At 37.8% G+C, this 26,494-nt stretch overlaps 1 protein-coding gene across 1 annotated transcript in view; it reads left to right on the top strand.

Annotated features, from left to right (window-relative positions):
- Positions 1-33: 33 nt before the first annotated feature.
- LOC132142853 (complement C3-like) overlaps positions 34-26,494 on the top strand; it is a 48,814-nt gene continuing 22,353 nt past the window's right edge. The window contains exons 1-16 of the mRNA XM_059553032.1: positions 34-186; positions 4,176-4,368; positions 4,501-4,663; positions 4,749-4,822; positions 6,335-6,423; positions 14,201-14,283; positions 14,385-14,472; positions 14,611-14,716; positions 15,040-15,160; positions 15,267-15,382; positions 15,494-15,640; positions 15,783-15,986; positions 16,097-16,288; positions 16,368-16,523; positions 16,624-16,753; positions 16,878-16,949. Of these exons, the coding sequence (XP_059409015.1) occupies positions 116-186; positions 4,176-4,368; positions 4,501-4,663; positions 4,749-4,822; positions 6,335-6,423; positions 14,201-14,283; positions 14,385-14,472; positions 14,611-14,716; positions 15,040-15,160; positions 15,267-15,382; positions 15,494-15,640; positions 15,783-15,986; positions 16,097-16,288; positions 16,368-16,523; positions 16,624-16,753; positions 16,878-16,949 (2,005 nt within the window). The 5' untranslated portion in view covers positions 34-115. The remainder of the gene's footprint in view (positions 187-4,175; positions 4,369-4,500; positions 4,664-4,748; positions 4,823-6,334; positions 6,424-14,200; positions 14,284-14,384; positions 14,473-14,610; positions 14,717-15,039; positions 15,161-15,266; positions 15,383-15,493; positions 15,641-15,782; positions 15,987-16,096; positions 16,289-16,367; positions 16,524-16,623; positions 16,754-16,877; positions 16,950-26,494) is intronic.

Here is a 26,494-nt window from a genome sequence, read left to right as displayed (position 1 = left end):
ATCATAGATCAGGTTCCTCCACCTGTCTTACCCAATACCTGACAGCGTGGAGGATGAGAATATATTGTGAATTAGTGTCTGATAGTTCAGAGTCCGTCAGGGACAGACAGGCACGATGCACGTGAACTCGTTGTGGCTGGCGGCTGTTGTCGTTTCATTACCTGTCCTCTCTCTCTGCGACCCCCTGTGAGTATCACAACACACACATACACTACACTACATCATTTATACCACTTATTGAGGTGTCGTGATAATTAACTGGATGTTTTCCCCCGTAATGCTCAAGATTTACAGAAAAAAAGCAAAAGTTTAAGGCAAAACTTTGAAAAACTAAAAATTTGTATAAATGAGGATAAAGAAAGTGCAAATTCTTAATTGGCATCTCTTATAGTTTAAATATACTTATTATATATATTAATGCTATACTTATATCATATATATCTCTTAAAGGTGATATTTTATGTTGATAAATAGCTGAATTATTTATTCATTTATAGGAAAAGGCAAAAGGTTAAGGCAAAAATTAATAAATCATTTATAAAGAAAGTACAACTATTAAAATTATATATATATATATATATATATATATATATATAAATATATATATATATAATATATATATATATATATATAATATATATATATATATATATAATATATATATATATATAGAGAGAGAGAGAGAGAGAGAGAGAGATTTATTGTGTATTTGCTTTTGCAAAGAGATTATGACTGTTCCAAACCAAATCACTAGAAACAGAATGAAATCTATTTCATTCATCCAATAAATACATGTTTCACAGACCTTGTTTTTAGTAAATACATCTAGTGCCATATCTTTTGTAAAGGTGCGGAGACTTATGTTTTCCGCATGAGCAATCCGGATGTGTACAAGGGCAGTGCCTCCCTTCCTCAAATATTATAAAAAATAAGAAAAAAACTATAGGGGGTCAAAATAAAACTTAAATAAAATTAAAAAGTCAATATATTTTTTTATTTACAATTTATAACTATAGCTTTTGACAGTTTCCTACACTGTAAACCCTAATGTTGTCTTGACTTAAAAAATCAAGTAATGTTGACTAAACATTACTTAAAATTTTGTGTTTTGGCCCTGTCACTTAAAAATATGAGTTAATTTAACTAATTTACCTTCAAAATGCATAAACTTAAGATTTCAAGTGTTGTGAGCTCAAAATCATGAGTAATCCTTTGGAAAAACTCAACATCACTCTGTTCTTCCTTTAATGTGATTGGCCATGGGAGGAATTCTGCCTAGCAACAAGAGAACAAAAGCACTGATTGGTGGATTACAAAATTCGTCTTTTGGTCTGTTTGGTTGCTGAACTACATTTCAAGAGGAGGTTTTTCTTCGTGTACTATGTTCGGTGACTAAAATTATGTAGATATAAAGTTGTTTTGCATGATTTCTACTAGTGAAATATGTTATCCTTGTGGTTCGTGATTTTGATATGGTATGATTATTGAAACGACAACTTATAGTATTTGATGAAGTGGCCCAATCGTTTTCCTTTGAGAGAAAGAACATGGCAGCTAACGTTACTGCTTAACTCGTTAAACCAATACACTGGAAACTCTAATAAGTTGACTGAACTAAATTGATTGAGTAAACTCGTTGCCTCAATTTAATTGAGTAATGGAGTTTATCAAAACTTACATATTTAAGTTTATTTAACTTGACGGTTTTGTAGATTGTACTTAAATCACTCAGTTCACCAAACTTGGTGCTTATTTAATGTACTTAAACGATTATGTTCACTTAACTTGGTATTAATTTCAAGTGTACTTATATATTTAAGTTAACTCAACATGTAAATTTAACTGAAAATTATGTTCTTATTTTTTGACCGCACACTTTTTGCACACTGAAGTAAAACAAATAACAGCATATTTAAACTTTGACCTTTTGACAAAATGTCACAATATTTATGAAAATACAGTAAACCCTATACTGCACTGTAAAAAAAAAAAGTTGTGTCAACTTAAAATAAAAATAAGGCAACTTATCGCAAGCGCTTTTTTGAGTAAACTTAACAAAAAATTACTATGTTTGCGTATTTTTACATCAACCTAATCCATTGGGCAAAGTTACGTACAGTGGACATCTTTTTATGTCTTTGCAGACGTTGAAAAGATGTCCACTGAGGAGACAGAATATTTTTATGATGTCTTTTTTAAAATGTTTTTATGTCTTCTGTACGTCCAATATAGACGTTCACAGATCCTCCTTACAAGGTTCTGTGACTTTATTTCTGTCAGACATCTTGAGAAGCTCTTATTGAGAATTAACAGAGGTTTAAATGTTGATACTTTATACATTTGAAGTCACCATTGTGGTGGAAAGTGTTTGGTTTAGTTGGGATCTTGGTCCAGTTACTTCTTGTGTAAGCTTGTCTTTTGCTGCTATAACAGTGTATTTTAAAACACTGTTTTTGTGGTGAAGAAAGACAAACTTAAAGGAGTTCAGGTGTTATCAGCTCTTAGCGGGTGTTGGCTTGTCTCTTGCTGCTGTAACTTGTGTGTTGTAAAACACTGTTATTGTGGCAATGAGAGTTGAGATCAAACATGCACATCTTGCTTGTAATGGTGACAAGTTAAAATAAAATGTATTACTGCAACTTTGGATTCACTTTTATGGATAGAAACCTAGTAGATAAAATAATGTACTTACTTTTTGAAAACAGATCACGTCGTCACAAACAGACATCAAGATTTTGGATATGCATCACTTCAATGGTGACAATCAGAACAAAAAAGGCTGTAAAATAAGGATGAGTTTGTGCTATGGAGCTCTTTTGTTTGTCACCGTTGTTGTGATGCATATGCATATGCCATAAGTCTGTGTGTGAGTACTTGATTCTCTTACTCAAATTAATTCAAATGCATTCATTTTGTCCATCTTCAAAATAAGTATTTTGCTCTTGGTGCCGGTTATAAATATCAAACGAAAGTTATTTTATGATCTCAAATACGTATTATGTGATGACTTTCTCATCAACAAAAAACATCTGATAACACCTGAGCTCATTTAAATCTGTATTTTTTCACCACAAAAACAGCGTTTTAAAAAACACCAATCCAGCAGCAACTGGACCAAGATCCCAACTAAACCAAACACTTTCCACCACAATGGTGACTTCAAATGAATCAAGTATCAACATTTAAACCTCTGAGTGATTTAAATAGGCTACAGTCTACAAAAGCGTCAAGTTCAATAAACTTAAATATGTAAGTTTTGGGAGACTCCATTACTCAATTAAATTGAGGCAACAAGTTTACTCAATCAATTTAGTTCAGTCAACTTATTAGGGTTTTCAGTGTATGGCTATGACTTTATTAATACAGTTTTTTTGTCTATATTTTTAGCCTACATTATGTACTATATCAGTGTTATTAACCAATCATTACTGCTTCATTGTTTCTTATATAATACATTTTAATTAATTTTAAAGGCTATTGGTGGCTGTTTTCATAACCATATAACAAATAAACTATTATCATAATACTTCTTCGTAAATTATAATTTAAAGTAACAAAACTATGGTTAATTTGCATTTACCATACCTACAAAAACTGATTCTTGGTGTTATATGTGTTAAAACCATGGCTAATTTTCATAAGGGAACATGTAAAGTATATTAGAAAATGATTTGGTGTTGATTAAATTATTTCGGCATTAAAACATATTATTTTACGTGAACAGCCAAAAAAGTTTCACAAGATTATGAATGTGTTTGAAAGTGATGCACAGGCTTTGTTTTTACATTTAACAAATTATTTGCAATTTATTTTAATAAATATAAAAAATTTATAAGGTTTGTATGCATTTTTAAAATGTTCCAGTAGTTCCCTGTAGTTGCCACCTAAATTAACATTTTACAGTTCTATGACTGTAAGTCATTCTCCTCAAATGATATTGAGCTTTAAATATGTGTTTGAGCCCATTGGGTTGAGAAAAAAATAGCATAATGTACATATGATTTACAGTTTTTATGTCCACAGTCCACAGTTTTTTTTCTTGTTTTTTTTTTTGGAGCAACTGTGATGGCGCCCCCCTGGGAGTTGGTGCCCTACGCAAGCTGCATAGTGTAGGGAGTGGCGGTACTGGGCTTATGACACATTCCTCCTAAATGAATGTTTTTTTTTTTTTTCAGCTATGTTCTCTCGGCGCCCAATATACTGAAGGTGGGGTCCCCAGAGAAAGTGTTCGTGGAGACGCAGGACTACTCTGGAGTCAGTCTGAATGTTAAAATCTCAGTGAGAAACCCTAAGGACAACCGTGAAGTGACGAGCGCTTCAGTTACTCTGACACCTGCCAATAACTACCAGGATCTGGTCGAGATCGAGGTCAGATGATCCACTCACATCAAATGTTTGAATGCAAGTGTGTTTCTAACTGTGATAGTACAAAGAAATGCTAGTTTTCTGTTGCAGCATGTTTTTTTTTCCCTCAGTTGTCAGTGTATTGTGTGCCTGTAGGTACCCGGTAATGCATTTTTCTTTGAGAAAGGAGTGCAGCAATATGCCGTCCTGCAGGCCCAGTTTCCACAGAAGCTGATGGAGAAAAAGGTCATGGTGATCTTTCAGTCTGGACACATAGTTTTACAGACCGACAAGACCATCTATACTCCAGACAGCACAGGTTTGCTAATATTTGCTGCGCTGCTTTTGTTTTCATCATAGTTATCGCACCAAATTTGTCTCCTAATGCTTGCCTCCCCCTGTAGTTTATTATCGGGTGTTTTCACTGAGTCCAGGCATGACACAACCTGTGGAAAGTGGAGTCAGAGTGGAGATCTTGGTAAATGTGTCCTCAGTCTGTGTATTAAAGTACAGGTTCATCTTAATGAATTAGAATGTCATGGGAAAGTTCATTTATTTTAGTAATTCAATCCAAATTGTAAAACTTGTTTATTAAATAAATTAAATGCACACAAACTGAAGTAGTTTAAGACTTTGGTTCTTTTAATTGTGATATCAACAAATTAGAATACTTCATAAGACCAATAAAAAATTAAAATATTTTTTTTTTTGTGAAATGTTGGCCTTCTGGAAATTATGTTCATTTGCTGTACATGTACTCAATGCTTGGTTGAGGTTCCTTTTTCTTTAATTTCTGCCTCAATCCGGTGTGACATGGAGGTGACCAGTTTGTGGCACTGCTGAGGTGGTATCGAAGCCCAGGTTTCTTTGACAGTGGTCTTCAGGTTCCTCTGCATTTTTTGGTCTCTTGTTTCTCATTTTCCTGTTGACAATACTCCATAGATTATCTCTGGGGTTCAGGTCTGGTGAGTTTGCTGGCCAGTCAAGCACACCAACATTATGCTCATTTGACTAACTTTTGGTGCTTTTGGCAGTGTGGGCAGATGCCAAATCCTGCTGGAAAATGAAATCAGCATCTTCAAAAAGCTGGTCAGCAGAAGGAAACATTAAGTGCTCCAAAACGTCTTGGTAAATGGGTGCAGTGGCTGGTTTTCAAAAACCAAAACAAAAAACGGACCAACACCAAAAGAGGACATTGACCCAAGTCATCACAGATTGTGGAAACTTAACACTGAACCTCAAGCAACTTGTGCTATGAGCTTCTCCACCCTTCCTCCAGACTCTAGGACCTTGGATGCTAAATGAAATACAAAACTTGCTCTCATCTGAAAAGAGGACTTTGGACCACTGAGCAAAAATCTAGTTCTTCTTCTCCTTAGCCCAGGAAGGACGCCTCTGAAGTTGTCTGTGGTTCAGGAGTGGCTTTACAAGAGGAATTTGACAACTGTAGCCAGTTGTGTGGTGGTTCCGGATGCCTTGACCCCAGCCTCAGTCCATTCCTTGCAATGTTCACTCAAATACTTGAATCGATTTTGCTTGACAATCTTCATGAGGCTTTGGTTCTCTTTGGCTGTGCATCTTTTTCTTCCAGAATTTTTTCTTCCACTCAACTTTCTGTTAACATACTTGGATACAGCACTCTGTGAACAGCCAGCTTCTTTGACAATGAATGTTTTTGGCTTACCCTCCTTGAGAAAGACTTAAACTACTTCAGTCTGTGTGCGTTGAATGTATTTAATACATGAGTTTCACAATTTGAGTTGAATTGCTGAAATAAATGAACTTTTCCATGACATTCTAATTTATTGAGATGCACCTGTTCAGTGAAGTACAAAACATGAGACTGCAAAGCGCCAGATTTTTGTCTCTTTGTGAAAAGTTTTGTACTCCACAGTATTGCAAGTGTGCACGTCATGTGAATGTGTTTAGCTGTTTGTGTTTGCGTTTTAATGCGTATTTATAAATGTTTCAACATCTTCAATGTTTGCAGACACCTGATGGCATCAGTCTTGAGAGCAAATCTGTTTATCCCGGTGGAGGAATGGTGTCAGGAACCTTCAGCCTGACGGATCCAGCCAGGTGAGGATGAGTGAATGACCTGCTTGAATACTTCAAATGGAATAGATATACTTAAAATTTAAACTTAATATTGCTAAAAATGCAGCACAAATTATCATCCCATCTTTGTGATTGTATTTGACATTTTATTCTAAATGTCCTTTTGCAATGAAAATATTAAATGTCTTAATTAAACAAACATATTTTACCATAAGAAAGGAACTCATTTTAATCACATACAAAAATAGTGTTTGTTTGTTTTAGAATAAAAATATGTAAAATGTATATATACTATAATATAATTGGCAGTCATGGCCTACTTTGCATGGGACAAATGCAGAGCACTAATTCTGAGTAAGGGTCACCATACTTGCCCACATGTCAAAATATATATTATATTATATTATATTATATTATATTATATTATATTATATTATATTATATTATATTATATTTAGTGGTGGACATTGATAAAAAAAATTATCTAGATTAATCTCACTGTAATCTTGGAAATAATCAAGATTAATCTAGATTTAAAAGGCTCATTTGAATTCTGCCGAAAACATTCAGAATATGTGTGCTACCCAAATAAAATAATGACTAAAATTAAGTCTTTTAGAATGGGTTTCTCAAGACAGGTGGTGCATTAGACCAGTGGCTCATCTCCTGTTTCCAAAATGCATCACAAACTGCTTGAGAAAGCTGTAAACGAATTCCACATTGCACAAGGTGCAAACAACCTTACGCCTGTTTCACACATACTCCGTCTGCAGTGCGTATGCGTTTCGTATTTTTTACGCACCCATGTTAACGGATTCCAGCATTCACATGGTTGCGGTCCGTCAGTGCGTTCCAGATGATCGATGGTTCACGTACCGAGTAGCGAACTGCAAACGTGTCCTGTGTGAAAGCACAATGATTATGAGTCCGTGCTGCTTCTGCACCCAGGGCCGTTGCTGGGGTCAGCGGGCCCCAGTGAAGGTTGTACCAATGGGCCCTGTTTGAAATTGTTTAATTTGTATGTATTGTATTGTATGTTCGTAAGTTTTTATTTATTTGTGCTATTTACACAATGTTTACATTTTTTTTCAAGTTTGTAGGTGTCAAGGTACAGAAACTGAATAATTAAATGTAAAATAGCACTGGATAGTCTTCAATGTAAAAATGAAATATAAAATCAAACCAAAATTTATTCAGACACCTTCAACATTTCTCACATCATTACAGTTTATTTGCTATCGCTTGTAAAATGGTTCTAAAATATGACAAAAACTTCGAGTTAAACTGTGTCAGAACAAATTTGTCTTGATAATGTCATAACTTTGATAGAAATGCGGGAGGTGGAGCGGCGGAGGACCAGGGGGAGGGATGGGGGGCCAGGTGAAAATGGGGAAACAGAGACAAGAGGACCAGGTAAAATGGGGAAACAGAGAAAAGAGAAGTGCCACACAAAACAAGGAGTCCAGGAGGGAGGTGGACCGGCGGATGATCAGGGGGAGGGACGGAGGGTCAGGTCCTTAGAGGGAAACAGAAGGAAAGACACAGACAAGAAACCCAGGAGGGAGGTGGACCGGTGGAGGATCAGGGGGAGGGACGGAGGGTCAGATCCATAGATGGGAAAAACAGACAGAAGAGCAAAACAAAACAACCACAAAAACACAAGTCCAGGAAGGACATAACGTGACGCCCACCAGGGCGGAGCAGAAGACCACCACATCTGTGCGGTCGAAACAGAAGTCCCCCAGGGCGGAGCAGAAGACCACCACATCCGTGTGGTCGAGACAGAAGTCTCCCAGGGTGGCGCAGAAGACCACCACATCCGTGTGGTCGAGACAGAAGCCCCCCAGGGAGGCGCAGAAGACCACCATATCCGTGTGGTCGAGACAGAAACCCCCAGGGCGGCGCAGAAGACCACCACATCCATGTGGTCGAGACAGAAGCCCCCCAGGGCAGAGCAGAAGACCACCACATCCGTGTGGTTGAATAAACAGGAGAGCTAGTCTGGTTAGGCAAGTCTGAAACAGAGAATATGAACAAGTTAAGGGTAGCCCCCGTGGCCACAACAGGATCAGTCGAGACGTGACAAGGCTCCGGAAGTTCCGCAGAGGCGATGAGAGACTCTGGTAGATCAGCCGAGCCGAGGAGAGGCTCTAGTAGTATAGCAGAGACGTGGAGCGGCTCTGGTAGTTCAGCAGAGACGTGGAGAGGCTCTAGTAGTTCAGCAGAGACGTCGGGAGGCTCTGGTAGTTCCACAGAGAAGTGACGGGACTCTGGTAATCCCATGGTGTTTCTACTGGATTCCAGAAGATCAATGCTGACTTGACTCTGCTCATGAAGATTATTGGTGACTTGCATTTGTTCATGAAGATCATTGGTGACTTGCATTTGTTCATGAAGATCATTGGTGACTTGCATTTGTTCATGAAGATCAATGGTGACTTGCCTTTGTTCATGAAGATCAATGGTGACTCGCCTTTGCCCATGAAGATCACTGGTTACTCGACTCTGTCCTTGAAGATCACCAGTGACTTGACTCTGTCCTTGAAGATCACCAGTGACTTGACTCTGTCCTTGAAGATCACCAGTGACTTGACTCTGTCCTTGAAGATCACCAGTGACTTGACTCTGTCCTTGAAGATCACCAGTGACTTGGCTTGACTCCTGAGGTCTAACTGTGGTAGTGCTTAACTCATGAGTATCAACGATGACTTGACCTGACTCTGACGTGTCAACGGTGACTTGACCTGACTCTGGAGGGTCAACGGTGACTAGCCCTGACTCTGGAGGGTCAACGGTGACTAGCCTTGACTCTGGAGGGTCAACTGTGACTTGACCTGACTCTGGAGGGTCAACGGTGACTAGCCCTGACTCTGGAGGGTCAACGGTGACTAGCCCTGACTCTGGAAGGTCAACGGGAACCTGACTCAACTCTGGAGGGTCAACTGGAACCTGACTCGACTCTGGAGGGTCAACGGGAGCCTGACTCGACTCTGGAGGGTCAACGGGAGCCTGGATCGACTCTGGAGGGTCAACGGGGGCCTGACTCGACTCTGGAGGGTCAACGGGAACCTGACTCGACTCTTGAGGGTCAACTGTGGCTGTCATTCTGTGCAGAGGCGCTGCACAAGCAGCCATCTTGTGCCATGACTCTGGACCGGCGGCCATCTTGGGCCATGGTGCTGGGCTGGCGGCCATCTTGGGCAGTGGTGCTGGGCTGGTTGCCATCTTGGGCAGTGGTGCTGGGCTGGCGGCCATTTTGTGCTGTGGCGCTGGGCTGGCGGCCATTTTGTGCTGTGGCGCCGAGCTGGCAGCCATCTTGCGTCGTGACACTGGGCTGGCGGCCATCTTGTGCAGTGGCACTGGGCTGGTGGTCTTCCTGTCTGTAGACCCCGGTCTAGAATCGGCCATCCTACCGGGAGAGACAGGTGTGGCTGGGGTATTCCACGGGGATCGATGACGCAAGTAAAAAACAAATTGCCAGAAACTATAGGTTCCAATTGATTCATCTCGATTCGAGTAGCCGGGTCATCCAGCCCGATATTGAAAGTATCTTTAAGGACTGTATCATTATAGCCCATGCCCTCGGCCAGGGACCAGAACACCCGTGCCATGGCACCCACCTCATTGCCTTCTTGGCGGAGGGTGATCAATTTTAAATACTTTGCCCTCCGCTCCACCATACTGCGCTGGGGAGGAAACCCCAACAAACATACCGCTGGATCATGTACTTGATGGAGTCCTTCTGTAACGATCGCGATCGCGATATTGTGGGGTAATCTACAGAATAATCCAACAAAGCCGGGTCAAAACTAGAAAATCATCCAAAATAAAACAGACAAAGAACGGACAGGAAAGGGAACAGGCAGACGAGGAATCTCGGAGGACGAGAAGACTGGGATCACGAAAGGTAAGGACTCCATACAGACAACAGGAAAGGACTGGTAAATAAAGGGGGGCTAATGACAATTGAGTGAAGGCACCTGGTGCAATTAGCAGGAGTGCAATTACTGTGATGAAGGGACAAGGCTAGTGGGAATTAGTAGTGCCCACGGTGAAGTGCCTAAGGGGAAGTGAGCCCACTAGTGGACACCTAGGGAAACAGAGACTAGACAGCGTGACAGAAATGTATGTAATGGATTGCAATCAACCAAAACTACAGACAACTGTTATTATGACAATATTTACACTACCATCAATACTTTGTTGAACAATTACCAAGCCATTCTTAATTTTGTTCAGACTGTGATGTGAAAAGTTTGCATTAGCAATACAGAAAGAAAAAAAAACACATAAGCAATACATGGTGCTTTATAAGGTGCTGAATAAATTTTGATATACAATTTTTTTTATCAATTTCACTAGTAGTTCACTGTATGAAGATTCTTTGGGTATAATATGTCACAGTTCACTTAATTTTGCTATACTCACTTACATAAATGAATTAAAGTCAAAGTCACCTTTATTTATATAGCGCTTTAAACAAAATACATTGCATCAAAGCAACTGAACAACATTCATTAGGAAAACAGTGTCAATAATGCAAAATGATAGGTAAAGGCAGTTCATCATTGTATTCAGTTATGTCATCTCTGTTCAGTTAAATAGTGTCTGTGCATTTATTTGCAATCAAGTCAACGATATCGCTGTAGATGAAGTGACCCCAACAAAGCAAGCCAGAGGCGACAGCGGCAAGGAACCGAAACTCCATCGGTGACAGAATGGAGAAAAAAACCTTGGGAGAAACCAGGCTCAGTTGGGGGGCCAGTTCTCCTCTGACTGGACGAAACCAGTAGTTCAACTCCAGGCTGCAGCAAAGTCAGATTGTGCAGAAGAATCATTTGTTTCCGGTGGTCTTGTCCTGGTGCTCCTCTGAGACAAGGTCTTTACAGGGGATCTGTATCTGGGGCTCTAGTTGTCCTGGTCTCCGCTGTCTTTCAGGGATGTAGAGGTCCTTTCTAGGTGCTGATCCACCATCTGGTCTGGATACATACTGGATCCGGGTGACTGCAGTGACCCTCTGATCTGGACACAGACTGGATCTGGTGGCCACGGTGACCTCGGAACAAGAGAGAAACAGACAAATATTAGCGTAGATGCCATTCTTCTAATAATGTAGCAAGTACATAGGGTGTTATGGGAAGTGTTTCCGGTTCCGGTTTACCTAATTATTGCAGCCTAAAAATCCTTTAACAGATTTGGATATTAAAACATATTAGTATGTTATGTGTATGCCAGGATAAAGAGATGGGTCTTTAATCTAGATTTAAACTGCAAGAGTGTGTCTGCCTCCCGAACAATGTTAGGTAGGTTATTCCAGAGTTTAGGCGCCAAACAGGAAATGGATCTGCCACCCGCAGTTGATTTTGATATTTTACGTATTATCAAATTGCCTGAGTTTTGAGAACGTAGCGGACATAGAGGATTATAATGTAAAAGGAGCTCATTCAAATACTGAGGTGCTAAACCATTCAGGGTTTTATAAGCAATATTTTAAAATCTATACGATGTTTGATAGGGAGCCAGTGCAGTGTTGACAGGACTGGGCTAATATAGTCATACTTCCTGGTTCTAGTAAGAACTCTTGCTGCTGCATTTTGGACTAGCTGTAGTTTGTTTACAAAGCGTGCAGAACAACCACCAAATAAAGCATTACAATAATCTAACCTTGAGGTAATAAATGCATGGATTAACATTTCTGCATTTGACATTGAGAGCATAGGCCGTAATTTAGATATATTTTTGAGATGGAAAAATGCAGTTTTACAAATGCTAGAAACGTGGCTTTCTAAGGAAAGATTGCAATCAAATAGCACACCTAGGTTCCTAACTTATGACGAAGAATTGACAGAGCAACCATCAAGTCTTAGACAGTGTTCTAGGTTATTACAAGCGGTGTTTTTAGGTCCTATAATTAACACCTCTGTTTTTTCAGAATTTAGCAGTAAGAAATTACTCGTCATCCAGTTTTTTATATTGACTATGCATTCCATTAGTTTTTCAAATTGGTGTGTTTCACCGGGCTGCGAAGAAATATAGAGCTGAGTATCATGAGCATAACAGTGAAAGCTAACACCATGTTTCCTGATGATATCTCCCAAGGGTAACATATAAAGCGTGAAGAGTAGCGGCCCTAGTACTGAGCCTTGAGGTACTCCATACTGCACTTGTGATCGATAGGATACATCTTCATTCACTGCTACGAACTGATAGTGGTCATATAAGTACGATTTAAACCATGCTAATGCACTTCCACTGATGCCAACAAAGTGTTCAAGTCTATGCAAAAGAATGTTGTGGTCAGTTGTGTCAAACGCAGCACTAAGATCCAATAAAACTAATAGAGAGATACACCCACTATCAAATGATAAGAGCAGATAATTTGTAACTCTAAGGAGAGCAGTCTCAGTACTATGATACAGTCTAAATCCTGACTGGAAATCCTCACATATACCATTTTTCTCTAAGAAGGAATATAATTGTGAAGATACCACCTTTTCTAGTATCTTGGACAGAAAAGGGAGATTCGAGATTGGTCTATAATTAACTAGTTCTTTGGGGTCAAGTTGTGTTTGTTTGATGAGAGGCTTAATAACAGCCAGTTTGAAGGTTTTGGGGACATATCCTAATGACACTGAGGAATTAATAATAGTCAGAAGAGGATCTATGACTTCTGGAAGCACCTCTTTTAGGAGCTTAGATGGTATAGTGAATTATAGTATAAAAATTATATCTGGTGTCTGAATAATTTTTGGTTTGACTGCATTAATTCTTGTTAAAACTACAAAGTAATTCAGTCGAGCAGTGAGTGATTTTCTTTCATTTTCTTGGATTAACATTACAGCAGCCAGTAGCTAAATTAGGCGTGGTTACTTTAAGAGACGATGAACGCATCCAATATAATACACATCCCATTTTCTACCTCAACTGTTTACTTTCGCTTAAGAAATAACTGACAGTTTTTTTCGAGCATACTTTCTAAGGCGGGTATTTTGACATTTTGTATGTATTTGTCGACACAAGAGCAAAAAGAAGCAGATTCGGTGTTCAAGTGTTTTGAGACGCCTTTCTCTGCATGAGCCCTGAACACCAGAACACTGCGGTGCTGAATGTTTTGTTTGTTCAAACTGCGATTTGTATTTGTTTGTTCAAGTGCAGGAGGGACTTCAAGGAGAACTTTGCAGAAGAGAGCTCGGTTCAGTGTCACTGTCTGTGATACGCGGCTCTCTCTCAAGTGCGCACCGTGTTAGCACGTCACGTTTGATTGTTGTAATTTCACAGTAGGTTTAAAGACTCGTTCTCGCCCCCTACAGATTCGGCTAGGTATACATCTGCGCTAAAATATCAAGGTAAAAGTCATCATAGCTTGCTTAGTATAGACCCAGCTCTCAACCCAACTTTGAGAATAGATTTTTTTTTTATCGCCCGATAAGAGTCTCATGTTAACGCAGCACGTTAACGCTGATAACGGCCCACAACTAATTATATTATATTATATTATATTATATTATATTATATTATATTATATTATATTATATTATATTATATTATATTATATTATATTATATTATATTATGTTAATTATATTTGAGTTTTTGTTTAGGCTTTATAGACTTATGCTTGTATTTGGACATACTCCTTTTCTAAAAGACCCTATTATCGCTACCCAAAGGGTAAATGTCCACTTTATTTGGATAATTGTTGACCTAGCGAGTCCAGAGAATTGAACTGCAGTGTTTTATTTTCTGTTATCTCTCAATAATATTGTAAAATGACAAATAATTACCTGGTGTCCAAATAGCCCAGGCCTGTGGAAACTTGTGGCGTGGCACCAGAACAGCCCACAGAAGAACTTCTCCAGTGAGTTTGAAGTCAAAGAATACGGTAGGTATCTCTGCGAGCTGTTGCAAAGCAACATTTCACAAAGATAAACCCATTTGCAATCCCCTGATTATTAACTCGGCTTGTTCCTTCTCCTCCTGTAGTCCTGCCCAGCTTTGCAATCTCTTTGAGTCCACAGAAAGCCTTCTTCTATGTGAATGATGACAGTCTAACAGTCGATATTGAAGCCAGGTACAGTCTTTTTTGTATTATGGCAATATGCATGTTTCTAACTGAATAGCTAGCAAATATAGATACAGCAGCGTTTCTTATATAAATGTTCACAATATATTAGCTATCAGTGTATTTATAAGTGTGTGTATCCTGAAGGTATTTGTTTGGAGAGACAGTCAATGGTAATGGATTTGTTGTATTTGGTGTGGTGACTGAAGATAAAGGAAAAATAAGTATACCGGGCTCCTTACAGAGAGTGAAGGTACTACACACACACATACCCATATGTCATGTATCCATAAAAACACCAGACTTGTATCAGATTTGACGAACATTTACCCCATTTATATAAAAAAAATAAAAAATAAAAAAATAAATTTAAATGGAAGAGTAAATACAAATTTGGCCCTTATAAGCAGCGTAAACCCACAAACACATTTTATGTGTTCATTATACCACACACACAAAGAATAATGAGTCTAATGAGATTTTCCATATGTGGAGAAGAAGTTGAAATATACACCAACAATCACACAGATCTGATCAGCCACATACACATGCTTTTGGTTTTATGTTGAATGTCAGATCTGGGAAGGAAGGGGAACAGCAGCGCTGAGAAGAAATCACATCCTGCAGACCTTTCCAAACATCATGCAGCTTGTTGGCAAGTCACTGTATGTTACAGTGAGCGTGTTAACTGAGTCTGGTAAGAACTACACAAAGTCTGGTGAACAAAATCTACATTTTAAGGGCCTTGAAAACATGCAACTTGAATATGTTTATTTCGGATTATTATCGTACTTGTGTTTCAGGCAGTGAAATGGTGGAAGCACACAAGAAAGGCATTCAGATTGTGACGTCACCGTACACCATCCACTTCAGAAGAACACCACACTTCTTCAAACCTGGGATGCCCTTCGACATCTCGGTATAAAACATTGACCAGAAGCAAAAAACATAGTGGGAATACTGGGATTTATTGTTTGCTCTAAACAACACTTTCTTCATTGTATATTTTATGGTCTGGTTTTGAATAAAGGTCTATGTAACAAATCCTGACCAGACACCTGCTGAGAATGTGGAGGTGGAAGTCAATCCTGGAGGGGTCAGAGGTCAAACAAGAGACAATGGCATTGCAAAGGTTACTGTCAACACTCCGGGAGGATCTTCATCACTGGAGATCACTGTAAGACCTGCCATAACTGCACTGGTGTTCAGTCAGTTTCACTGGTGATCTAGTGGACAATAGATCAGTTAACAGATATTAAATAACCAATAGAGCATATTGTACACTGCACATCAGAAAACAATGTATTTATTATTTCCAGGCAAAGACCAAAGATCCACAATTAAGTGATGATCAGCAGGCATTGAGGAAGATGACGGCTCAGGCCTACATTCCTAAAGGTGGCTCACAAAACTACCTTCACATCGGCATCGGGGCTGCAGAGCTTCAGATCGGTGATTCAATGACAGTCAGTCTGAACTTGGGAAGAAGTCCAGGAGTGAGAGATCAAGATTTCACCTACATGGTGAGTGACAGTCATATCAAGATTCAAGAAGAGACATTATTAAGTAAACAATCTGCTCTTATGTCCTTTGTTAGATGTTGTAAATGTATTCTTATCTGCCTCATTTTCAGATCTTAAGTAAAGGTCAGATCGTACAAGCAGACAGGTTCAAGAAGCAAGGACAATCTTTAGTGGCTCTGTCTCTGACTGTAACCAAAGACATGGTGCCGTCCTTCCGCTTTGTGGCTTATTACCATGTGGGCTCGTCTGAGGTGGTGTCTGATTCAGTCTGGGTTGATGTGAAGGACACGTGCATGGGAATGGTAATTTAGCCCTGGTGATACAACACTATGAATTAATCTTAGTTTGTTATTTTTTTATCAAATTACTTTGATCTCCCAGCTTAAAGTGGAAGTTCACGATCCAAACAGTGTCTATGAGCCCGGTAAAGAATTTGGCCTGAGAATAACAGGAGATCCTGGGGCCAAAGTTGGGTTGGTGGCTGTGGATAAAGGTGTTTATGTTCTGAACAACAAGAACAGAATAACTCAAACAAAGGTTTGTAGATCCGAATTGAATCTTTCAATTATAACTGAAAAAAGGCAATACCTAAACATATTGCCTTTTTTCTATTTGACTTATGTGTTTTCCCCAACAGATCTGGGATGTTGTTGAGTCACATGACATTGGCTGCACAGCAGGAAGTGGAAAAGACAGTATGGAAGTTTTCAGCGATGCCGGCCTGCTGTTTGAGTCCAGCTCCGCTGGAGGCACTGGCATTAGAACAAGTACTTCCATTGTTCACACAGACTTGTTCAAAAAGATCCATGTACAGACTTGAATAACCTGTCAGTAAATGAATGTTTGTAAATCTTAATCTAAATTGAGTAAATTAACATTATTCTTTTTCAGATGCTGAATGCCAATCTTCATCACGAAGAAAAAGACGAGAAGTAACCATAATAAATCTCCAGCAGTCTCTAAGTAAGAAAGATGCAAACAGTTTCAATCAATCCATCAATCAATTGATCAAACAAAAGTATAGCTAAAAAGCAGTTACAGATATGAGGATGCAATGTATCCAACGTTTGACCACCAAGGACAGACCACAGATTTCCCATGTAATCTTGAGGGAGTGGTTCTTAGACTTTTTTTGAGTACTGGAACCCCATCATATCCCAGACCATCCTCATTGGTTTAATGTATGTAAACAAACATGCATTTAAACACTATGGACAATATACCATCACTCTGATTAATTACAGATGAACTGTTTAGCATATCTGAAATATCTGGATAGCATTTGACCAGAACTGTATCAAGCTGGTTTGACAAAAATTTGAGGATGGTACAAAGAAAGCTCTAGGATGAGTTTGAGACCTCATGACTTTCAAGATCTCATGGTTAAAACATTGCAACTTTTAGCATTTCAGACAGATACCTTAAATGTAGCCTGATAAAGGTTTTGCTCACAAGGACTTTAGTTTGCTTGGGTTTATTGCTGTTTCTGAATGATGCAGCACTTGCTATGCAGTGTCTATTAGATCACAACACTATCCACATGCAACATAACAGGAATTTAAAAATATGACTCAATTAACTAATGCATAGGTATAATACACCACGTATCCACATCTTGTTTTTGTGCTATGAATCTGGTTATCTCATTTCTATCATATGTAGTTGCCCAATTAAAAGATGTGCTATGCATTTAAAAAAAACATCTATTAAAATGTCTGCAAAAAAAAAAAAATTGTTAATATTTTCTATGAAGCCCGTATGTATAACCCCCAATTTCCACCAGATGCGGAACGGCTCCGCTGCGTGACAGCTCCGTGTTCCGTCGTCTCTTTTCTTTTCTCTTTTAATTTCTTCATCCATCGTGTCAACAGGGTTAAAACTTCAACAAGCCTGTCTCCGCCCATTATGACGTTTTCAAAGTGTAGTGTAGGGAAATATGAGCGCGGTGTATTTTATTTTGAAAATTAAACTGATCTTTTATTTTGTTTCTGGCTGTTCTGTTTTGTCACTCGACTTCCTGTCCTGTGTACTCTGCCCTGTTGTGCTGCGGAGCGCTCCGGCATCCGGCAAAAATAGAAGCTAGAACGCAGCCATTACGCATCTGGTGGAAATTGGGGGTAATACATTATAAGGCTACTCTTAAGGCATTATAATGAATGCATAATGCATTATAAAAAAAAAAAAAAAAACGTACAATATATTATATCAACTCATGAATAACCATAACAAAAATTATAATACATCATGATACTTATGTATTTGCGGTTATAAATTTAAGAGTATAATTATTTATAAAAAAATAATGAACACCATATTAAATCTACTTCATTTTAAGTATAATGGACTTTATCATATCTTGACATTGTTTATTTAAGATCTGCAGCGTATCTTGCTACAGCTTGAGAGTGGTTAGATGTTGAGTGTTATTTGAGTGTTTCCTGTGGAGCTAATGTTAATTAATTGATATGAGCTTAATATTCCAACAAAACAAAATAAATGTTTTATATGGTTACATTTTATTTTGATTGTCCCCTTTAATAAATCGACTGCAAGCAACTTTGCAACTACATGCCAACTAACTCTCATTAGAGTTTTGTAGAGTAGAATGGTAGGATCTAGTATGTTAGAATAAGTTGACGTATTTGCAAAGTCACTTTTAGTCAGTTTATAAAGTGTTAGCATATATTTACACTAGCAGACATATTAATACTCTAATGACCGCTAGTTGATGTGCAATTGCAGAGTTACTTATCAACAGCTGTCTAAAGGGTACCATCAAAATAATCAATCTAATATTACAAATAAAAATAGTACGAAGCAAATGTGTCATATTAAGTAAAGTAGCATCAGAAAAAAATAGCAACATATGAGACTTATAATACATTATAACTGTATGATAAGTATAATCCATTGTAAAAGTTGATGCAACGTTTTCATTGTGTTATAAAGTATCATACTCTTAAAAGCTATAACCACAAATAAATAAATATGATATAATATATTAAAACTGTTCTTATGGATATTCATGAGAGGATACAACATATTATAATGTTTTTTATAATGCATTATGGATTCATTATAATGCCTTAAGAAATTTTTTGATTTGTATAACATTATACACTCAAGATGTTTTTTTTTCAAGAATTAATTTCAACTAACCTAGTTTATACAGGTGCTGGTCATATAATTAGAATATCATCAAAAAAGTGTATTTATTTCACTAATTCCATTCAAAAAGTGAAACATTAGACACAGACTGATATATTTCAAATGTTTATTTCTTTTAATTTTGATGTTTATAACTGACAACTAAGGAAAATCCCAAATTCAGTATCTCAGAAAATTACAATATAACTTTAGACCAATACAAAGAAATGATTGTTATAAATCTTGGCCAACTAAAAAGTATGAAAATGAAAAGAATGAGCATGTACAGCACTCAATACTTTGTTGGGACTCCTTTTGGCTGAATTACTGCAGCAATGCGGCGTGGCATGGAGTCGATCAGTCTGTGGCACTGCTCAGATGTTGTCAGAGCCCAGGTTGCTCTGATAGTGGCCTTCAGCTCTTCTGCATTGTTGGGTCTGACATATCGCATCTTCCTCTTCACAATACCCCATAGATTTTCTATAGGGTTAAGGTCAGGTGAGTTTGCTAGCCAATTAAGAACAGGGATACCATGGTCCTTAAACCAGGTACTGGTAGCTTTGGCACTGTGTGCAGGTGCCAAGTCCTGTTGGAAAATGAAATCTGCATCTCCATAAAGTTGGTCAGCAGCAGGAAGCATGAAGTGCTCTAAAACTTCATGGTATACTACTGTGCTGACTTTTGACCTCAGAAAACACAGTGGACCAACAACAGCAGATGACATGGCCCCCCAAACCATCACTGACTGTGGAAACTTTACACTGGACCTCAAGCAACGTGGATTGTGTGACACTCCTCTGTTCCTCCAGACTCTGGGACCCTGATTTCCAAAGGAAATGCAAAATTTACTTTCATCAGAGAACATAACTTTGGACCACTCAGCAGCAGTCCAGTAATTTTTAGGAATGCGACAGCTGAGACCCATGTCTTGCATACGTCTGTGTGTAGTGGTTCTTGAAGCACTGACTCCAGCTGCAGTCCACTCTTTGTGAATCTCCCCCACATTTTTGAAGAGGTTTTGTTTCACAATCCTCTCCAAGGTGCAGTTAACCCTATTGCTTCTACACGTTTTTTCTACCACATCTTTTCCTTCTTTTTGCCTCTCTATTAATGTGCTTGGAAACAGAGCTCTGTGAACATCCAGCCTACTTTGCAATGACCTTTTGTGTCTTGCCCTCTTTATGCAAGGTGTCAATGGTCATCTTTTGGACAACTGTCAAGTCAGCCGTCTTCCCCATGATTGTGTAGCCTACAGAACTAGACTGAGAGACCATTTAAAGGCTTTGCAGGTGTTTTGAGTTAATTAGCTAATTACAGTCTGGCACCAGGTGTCTTCAATATTTAACATTTTCACAATATTCAAATTTTCTGAGATACTGAATTTGGGATTTTCCTTAGCTGTCAGTTATAAACATCAAAATTAAAATTAATAAACATTTGAATATGTCAGTCTGTGTCTAATGAATGAATATAATATACAGGTTTCACTTTTTGAATGGAATTAGTTAAATAAATCAACTTGTTGATGATATTCTAATTATATGACCAGCACCTGTAATATCTATTTGTTCACATCTTCTAGTTTATAATATCTGTTTTCCTTTATAATGAAATATTGTGTTAACACATGAAAGAGTGATCAAAATATAGATATTCTTTAGTGATCAAGAAACAAAACAGCACCAGTATCATTATCAACTGATACTCAGAATTTTGGATTCAAAACAGAAATGATATTGGTGCATCCCTACTCTCCACAAAGCAATGACAATTAAGACTAACCACATTTTCTGTAATCTTAGATTTGAAACATTTTTGAAAATATTTATTGTTACAGCTTCTGTCGCTTTATAAAGCTTTATTCCAGTCGTATCCTCTCTGTCTGTCTGTCTGTCTGTCTCTCTCTCTCTCTCTCTCTCTCTCTTTCTCTCTCTCTCTCTGTGCGCATGTGCCGGTGTAAAAATAGACTCAGTCGCTGGTGTGGAGGAATGCAGTTTAGCGGTGGGGGAAGCGGTCTGACACAACAATATTGTATCAGCCTCCCGTATGAACAGCGCTGTTGTTGTATTTGTGAAAACAGTGGATTTAGCAAATCAGTTAGTAGAAAGCGGCATAGTGATTAATGGTATTTTTACACCAGTGCTTCCCTTGTCTACACCTTCTAAAAAGGTGACGTTATCAAATGTGCCACCATTTATCCCAAATGAAGTGTTGATTGGATTACTTGCTCGTTATGGTAAAACAGTTTCACCTATAAAGATGATTCCGATTGGCACCAAGTCTCCTCTTTTGAAACATGTAGTGTCGTTTAGATGTTATGTTTATATGATCCTGCAAGATAATATTGATGAACTGGATTTGTCCATAAGTTTTCGACATGAGGAATTTAATTACGTCATTTTTGCCATAACAAATAACATAAAGTGTTTTAATTGCGGTATTTTGGGGCATATGGTCCGTGCGTGTCCAGGTAGACAGGATAAGTCAAATGAGAGACCTTCACAGGTTTTAAAGGACGGGAACATGGTAAATGAAAATGTGAATCGAAATGCCGCTGTGATGGTCGCGGATGCTGAGGTGCCTGGACCGAGTTCAGTACAGACAGCGGCTGTCACAGTAACAGTGGACGAGGAGTGGGCAGATAGTTCTGAGGAAGATGAAATGATGATGGTTACTGTGGGTGAAAATAATGAGGTGGAGAATAGAGACTGTGTTGTGGACACCGTAGACAAACCTCCTGTTAATTTTGAAAGTGTGACTGAGACTGAGTTAGAAGATTGTGCTTTTAAAACGCCACTGAAGCGAAGGCTAGAACAGCGTTCCTTCAAATCAGCAAGCGAAAAAAGGGTTAGTTTGCGCTTTAAGTCAAACGGACACAGGAAGTGAAAGTGATTTCTCGGAATGTAGTGTGGAGTGCAGTGTTCCGCTAAGTGGTTTTTCCAATAAAAGTTATAGTTCAGATGACATTAAATCTTTTTTGAAAGCAACTAAGAATGCAAAAAAAGTTCGTATTGAAGAGCATTTTCCAGACGTGCTGCAGTTCATTGATGAAGCAAAAATATATAGGTGTGAAGGGCGTTTTAACAATCAAAAAATATATCGTCTGAAGAAAATACTTGCCAAGCTTAATGCCCAACCAGAGTCCAATAGTTGTAATGAAAAATGAAAAGTACATTCATGGCGGTTTGTGTTTTAGTCTAATCAGCTTTTTTCTTTCCTCATTTATGGGAGAAATATGCATTGCTTCTCTGAATATGAATAGGGCAAGAGAAGGGAAAAAGCGGTTTCATCTTTTTTAAACAATTAGACAGAAAAAAGTGCATGTTTTATTTGCTCAAGAGACTCATAGTGATGAGATAAATGTGATTGATTGGGTATGAGTGTTTGATGGATTGTCTATTTTAAGTCATTTGAGTTCTACCAGTGGAGGGGTCGCGATTTTATTTTCAAATAGTTTTATTCCTTATTCATATCAAGTAGAAGAGGTTTTAAAAGGTAGACTGCTAAAAGTCCCGTTTTGAGAATAGTTTTTTTGTTTTTATTTCTGTGTATGTTCCTACCAGAGTAATCGAAAGAATGTGTTTTTTAGACACCTTGAGTCAGGTATTAGCTAATTGTAACACAGAGGATGTTTTAATTTTGTGGGGGGATTTTAATTGCACGGAAAGCTTAACAGACAGAAATCATGTCGAGCCTCATATGCATCACAAAAGAGACTCATTGAATTGATGAAGTCTAATGAGATTGTTGATGTGTGGAAAAATGTTCATCTTACGCAAAAGCAGTATACTTGGACGCATGTTCGAGATAATCTGGTATATAGCGAAGTTAGATAGATTTTATGGATATAAACACTTAATCTTTTTAGGGGATGTTCTATTATCCCAGTTGGTTTTTCTGACCATAGTCTAGTAAAATATGATGTGACAGTGGGCTCTATTAAGCCAAAAGTGCTTATTGGCACTTTAATAAAAATCTGTTATGTGATCTTTTTTTTAAAGGTATTTTTAAAAATTTCTGGATTGATTTCAGATCAAATAAATCTTCCTTTCAATCTGTACAGCAGTGGTGGGATTTTGCAAAAACACAAGTGAGACAGTTATGCCAACATTACTCCTTTAATGCCACACGAGAAAGAAAAGGTGCAAATGAAATGTTAGAAAAAGAACTAAAAGAGTTACAAGAACTTGCTGATGTCACTGGAGAGTTGACTGCTATCAAATGTTTTAGAGAGAAAAAGAATGTTTTAAATGACTTGTTAGATGTAACTGCACAAGGAGCTCTCGTCAGGTCAAGATTTCAGAATATTGAGATGGATGCACCTTCTAAGTTCTTCTTCAATTTAGAAAAGAAAAATGGGAAAAAAGGCTTATACATACTATACGTTCTGAGACCAGAGATGTGTTGTCAGATCCTATTGAAATCAGAAACAGGGCAGTTAGTTTTTATGGAAAATTATATGAGAGTGACTTAACACTTGATGAAATGCAGGATGAGAGTTTTTTTGAAAATCTGCCTCAAGTATCTTAAGAAGTAAATGTTGAACTTAGTAAAGCTGTCACTTTAGATGAATTAGAAAAGGCGCTTCAAAGTATGGAAGGTGGTAAAGTACCTGGAATAGATGGGCTTCCAGTAGAATTCTATAAGACGTTTTGGACAGAGGTGAGCCCAGATTTATTGCACATAATAAATGATAGTTTGGTCAATGGACAACTTCCTTTAAGTTGTAGAAGAAATATTCTCACATTATTGCCAAAGAAAGATGATCTAAATGAGATAATAAATTGGAGACCTGTGAGCTTGTTATGTAGAGATTATAAATTACTTTCCAAAGTTCTGGCTAGTAGATTAAGTGAAGTTATAAGTCAAATTATTCATCCCGATCAGACGTACTGTGTTCCAGGGAGACAAATTTTTCATAATATTTCCTTTATTAGGGATATTTTAGATATAGGTAAAAACCTAAAACTGAACTTTGGCCTTGTGTCCATCGACCAAGAAAAAGCGTTTGACAGAGTGGAACACTTGTACTTATGGAATATCTTAACAGGTTTTGGTTTTAGCAATGATTTTATTTCTTTGATAAAAGTGTTGTACAATGAGGTTGAAAGCATTTTAAAAATTAATGGAAATTTGTGTGCCCCTTTTAAAGTGTTGAGAGGTATCAGGCAAGGCTGTGCTTTGTCTGGAATGCTGTATACTTTGGCTATAGAGCCCCTCTTAAATAAATTAAGAGCACAAGTGTCTGGAGTACATGTCCCATGTTGTAAAAATGATTTTAAGTTATCGGCATATGCTGATGACGTTGCTATTTTAGTTAATTGACAGAGAGATGTAAATGTGCTGTTGGAGATCCTGAAAATTTTTCAAAAGATTTCTGCTACAAAAGTAAATTGGTCCAAGAGCAAAGCAATATTGGTTGGAAGCTGGGTCAATATGGAACCAAAACTTCCAGAAGGTTTATCCTGGACCAAGGAAGGCTTACAATATTTGGGAGTGTTTTTAGGCGATGAAATGTTTATGAAAAAGAATTTTGAAGGGATTGTGGAGAAGTATAAAGGTCGCCTTAATAAATGGAAATTTTTGCTCCCTAAAATGTCATATAAAGTTTGAGTATTGATCATAAACAATTTGATGGCATCTGCTCTATGGCATCGTTTTAATTGTGTGGATCCTCCACGAGATTTACTGCCAAGATTACAATCTATTTTAGTAGATTTTTTTTGGGACAGGATGCATTGGGTGCCGAAATCTGTTTTGTATTTACCCAAAGAAGAAGGTAGACATGGTTTAATGCACATACAAAGCAGAATAGCAGCCTTTAGACTTCAGTTTGCTCAAAGGTTGTTGACTGGACCAGTGGACTCAAACTGGAAACACGCTGCTTGTGTTATTTTGCGAGATTTCAGAGGTCTAAACTTTGAGAGATCTTTGTTCTGGTTGAATCCGCAAAAGATGGACTTGTCTAAGTTGCCAATTTTTTTATCGGAACCTATTTAAAGTTTGGTCTTTGTTCAAGGTGCAGAGACCCACACTGTAAAACCCGACAAGTAAACTTAACTCAAACCATTTGAGTAAACAGATTGCCTTGATTTAAACCATGTAAGTTTTTTTAACTTTGCATTTAAGTAATTAAGTGATTAACTAAGTGCTGATTGAGAATTAGTGATGAACAGCTGCTGTTAACAAACAGAATCACTGAAGAAAAGAGAAACACAAGAACTACTACAACTGACTTCAGACACAGCCTTAGATGAAATCAACTGAAATAAAATACATGAAGTCTCTTAAGATCTGATTAAACAACCCCACAAACAGCATCACCAGCTCCACTTATTAATAACCAGACTGACTTTATTTCTGTTAGACGTCTACAGAAGATCTTATTGAGAATGAACTAAGGTTTAGATGTTGATTTATTGTTTCATTTGAAGTAACCATGTTAGAGATCAGTGTTTGCTTTAGTTGGGCTCCTGACCCTTGACTTCAGTCTTTGTTTCTGAAACATGTTAGTTGCATCTAAAAAGCCCAGAAGAAATGCCATTAGCATTTTTTACTTAACCCATTGATGATAATCATCAATTATTTAACTGTTCATAGTGTAACCTCTGATGAAATGGGTGTTGTGTAATTAGTTAAATAAAATAGTAAAAGTGATTCTACGAAGCAGTTGTTCTGTGATTATCAGTTAATATGACGAACTTTCCAAACACTTTGGTCTTCTATGGTGTCTATCAGTAACACAGAGACATCAATAATCAGCATATGAACCTCAACAATGGTGACCATAACAAAAATAAAATGCAGCAGAGCATGCTGGGAGCCAAAGATTAGCTTTGTACTATAATATATTTTATTTGTCACCATAGTTGAGGTTCATTTTCTGATTATTGATGTCTGTCTGTGTGTGACTTATTGCTGCCATAAAAGAAAGATGTATGTGCATAAAGTGTTCGATAAATTAATGTAAACAGATTATGACAAAGAAGCCAGCTCTTTGAGAGACTTCCATTAAAATAAACTGAACTAAAACTGAACTAATTACGCAGCACCTTTTTAGTCAGATTTTGAACTCTGAACAGCATTGTCATCACCAGTAAGCTGCGTAACAACCAACACCTGTTACAACCCGAATTCCGGAAAAGTTGGGACGTTTCTTAAATTTTAATAAAATGAAAACTAAAAGACTTTCAAATCACATGAGCCAATATTTTATTCACAATAGAACATAGATAACATAGCAAATGTTTAAACTGAGAAAGTTTACAATTTTATGCACAAAATGAGCTCATTTCAATTTTGATTTCTGCTACAGGTCTCAAAATAGTTGGGACGGGGCATGTTTACCACAGTGTAGCATC

The sequence above is a fragment of the Carassius carassius genome, chromosome 6 (genome assembly GCF_963082965.1).
Source record: "Carassius carassius chromosome 6, fCarCar2.1, whole genome shotgun sequence".
NCBI lineage: Eukaryota > Metazoa > Chordata > Actinopteri > Cypriniformes > Cyprinidae > Carassius > Carassius carassius.
The sequence above is the reverse complement of the archived record's forward strand: the minus strand, read 5'-3'. Positions and strand labels throughout refer to the sequence as shown.